Source organism: Drosophila albomicans, chromosome 3 (assembly GCF_009650485.2).
Source record: "Drosophila albomicans strain 15112-1751.03 chromosome 3, ASM965048v2, whole genome shotgun sequence".
NCBI lineage: Eukaryota > Metazoa > Arthropoda > Insecta > Diptera > Drosophilidae > Drosophila > Drosophila albomicans.
Genome location: NC_047629.2, coordinates 19630288 through 19633417, shown reverse-complemented (window position 1 = coordinate 19633417; position 3130 = coordinate 19630288). Strand labels below are relative to the sequence as shown.

Here is a 3130-nt window from a genome sequence, read left to right as displayed (position 1 = left end):
GAAGTCAGTTCTCAGTGGAAACCGTTAACGACAACATGGCTCGATCGAGATCCGGAATTAAATCTCGATGCAATCAAAACTCGCAATTGAAGCATAGCTGAGGCATTCCAAATGCATCTCAGTTCACATTTGCGATACGAACTGTGACGAACATCCCCAGGGCTTGGCATGGCGGATGAAGCTTTAAAAGCGCTCTAAGCGCAAATCCCCACTTTAGTTATGGTTGGTGCAAAGCTTTAATCTAGTTGCTTGTTCATTCCGCTGGACATCTGGCTGAGGACAACAAACATCAGAACCGGGCATGAGAATAGTGCAATCTCTTTGCTGACCACACCACAAAATGCTGAGTGTGGCAGCGAAGACCCTTCCATGTGCAATATACTTTGTAAGATCTAGTGTATAACCGCTTGCAACTTCTTTAAAGTTGTGGAAGCTATTTGGACTACAATTTAAGTTAGTTAAACTATGCTTAAGTTATTTTTATTCTTACAATTTTTACATTATTCATCAAACGACAACAAAATTCACGTCTTCCATTTTATGTTTCATATGTTTTTGTATGATTCATATGTTTTTATTGTTTATCTACTATGTACATGTAAATAAATTACTCATAGGAAAACAAATATTTTGGTTTTTCAATTATTTTTTCTGCAAAGGTTGTAAGCAACTAGAGGCCTATGAAATTAAATTATCAAATATTTACTTCATTGGTCTGTGTCATCTTGTGCTTCATGATGGCATATATATTTGTTTCCAAAAAAGTATAAAAGGTTTTAGAAGGTATTTTCCACAGCAATTCATAAAATATTACCTAAAAACAAGTTTCTTTTTATCTCATATATGTATGTATGTTCAGTTGTTTGTATATTCTTGTGTTTTATGATCACCCTACTATGTGTCCGTTTCCAAACAATTATTTAGAAGGTATTTTTGTCAGCAATAGTTTGAAAACATAATTCGAAAAATATTTATAAAATATATGACATAACAAAAAGATTACTAAATCATAAAAGTTGTCCAATATTTGAAAGTGTGCCAAGAGTTCTTTATATTGCACTTATTTATTTTAGAATTTCAGCATATAAAAAACAGAAGACGATGAAATAACAAGTCTTCACCACGTGGGTTGTAAACGTGGCCTGCATTTAAAGGCATCTAAGTCAGTTCAACAAAGAAAGAAATATAAGATCTTGAACTGACTCTCTCAAATTTGAAGTCAAAATAAAATAATAACGCAAAGGTATTTCAGTTAATATATATTGTTTTATTTCTGTTTATAGTATTTGGCATCAATTGCCACCTCATTTACAATTTTGTTTCTTTTTTAAGCAAAAGAACAAATTGTGTACAATCAAGTTGCCCCACATGCGACTTAAGCAATTAAAATATGACATTTTAATGCAAAGCCACGTGTTGATTTTTCCCATCTATACAGCGAACCCGGCTGATGAGATCAAAGTCGAAGTGCCCAAACTTTGATTTGTTAGACCGCAAGCCTAACAGTCCCATCATCTTGTTGAACCCGTACCACGAATTGAAGAAGTTTAAACCCAGCAATGTGCTCATTGAAGTCTTCTCTTCACGCCTGAGCCCAACGATCAAGGAAGTTCCATTCGATGGCGTAGGGTTCGGCGGCCTTGGGCTGCAATGAGGTCCAGAAGAATGTGCCAGCATTGGTGCGTGCAAAGTGAACGGGCACATAGTAATCCTCTTGATCCATGGTCTGCAGTTGTCCAGAGCCATTCTCATTGTAGACGATGATAGCATCCTCCTTGGCACATTGGCGAATCTCGTCGATTAGCTGATTCTCCAGATGCTCGTTGGCCATGTTATCCATGTCGTTGTTCAGCCAGTCGAACTCGGCTTCCTTCTCCTCCGATGCAATGTAGGAGCTGCGCTTTGGCTGCTTCGTCTTCATGTTAAAAACTTGACCCAAAAGCGGCTTGAGGAGGTTGGTAAGGCGTCGAGTGGGAGACACCTTCGATTTGTATGACGGCATCGACATTTTCTTGCTGATGCACTTATTGAAGTTCATTTGTTTGTTCAAAGACGACATCTTGACGTTCCGGCGTTTCTCAATGTTGTGTAAAAACTGTGAAGATATTTTTCTTGTGTGTTGTCACTGCGACAGTCGAAGTGTTTCTGATACTCTCTCAAGAATGCTTGGCCTATTTATACACTCACCCTCAGAGCGGAGTAGGTCGCTCTTTCTCAGAGAGATGCTGCAGCATCTCAGCCAATCAGAGAGCTCGAAAACAGCGCAGGTGGTAGAACAGAAATTTCTCACGTTCGGCACACAGTGCCAGGAATACCCGAAAGATGACAGGTAGGACCTTGCTTGGGTCTCAGGTCCTGGCGACTTGTCCCGAATCAAATAACGTCTGAAGCGTGGGAAACCCATGGCTACGTGCATCTTAGCAATTATCCTTGCAGGCTCCTTTATTTTGGACGTGGGAACCAAGTATTTTGAGTTTTCGCATTTTCATCATTTTCCCTTTTTTTCTATTGATTATTGAGCCCTATTCAATAAGAGGCTGAGATATTTGTGTATCTTGACCAAAATTTGTTATACTTTTGAAACGAATTCAACCATGAATTGCAGATATTCATGTTTTCACATGCATATTTGTCTTGCAATCAGAGTATTTCTTGGAAAGCAAAGGTAAAAGTGTAGATTTTCATGTTAAGAAGAAAATTTCGCATAATACATTTTCGCAATAATTTGGTAAGTTCTCAAAGTTGGTTTTAGCGAAGAAGACATATAAGAGCACAAACTCAGAAGCCGCTCGGTATCTTCAAGCTCGCAAGACTGTACATAAAAACGCATCTTATTGATATGCTCCAAAAAAATTTGAATATTTTTTATAAACTGCATAAATTGAAGAAAATCGAAATGAAAAGAAAACTGTACACTGCGTTGAACCGCATCTATAGTCAAGTCGACCCTTACGCTCATTATTATGTAGGGTTATTGTCTTGTTTACGAGTTTGCTTCGTCCCTACCTGTTTCAATGCAATATGAGATTTATTTTTGAACACCATAAGAACGAGCAACGAAAACAAAACCAAAGAAGCCCTAAGGTAACAGGTTTTTTTTTCGAAGACAACAGGTTTTGAAGTCTGGGGC

At 38.1% G+C, this 3130-nt stretch overlaps 1 protein-coding gene across 1 annotated transcript; it reads right to left on the bottom strand.

Annotated features, from left to right (window-relative positions):
- Nucleotides 1–1253: 1253 nt before the first annotated feature.
- LOC117569938 (enhancer of split malpha protein) lies at nucleotides 1254–2134 on the bottom strand. The gene has a single exon (XM_034251296.2). It carries the CDS (start codon nucleotides 2057–2059, stop codon nucleotides 1583–1585), a length of 477 nt encoding a protein of 158 aa, XP_034107187.1. The 5' UTR covers nucleotides 2060–2134; the 3' UTR covers nucleotides 1254–1582.
- Between the last annotated feature and the right edge of the window lie 996 nt (nucleotides 2135–3130).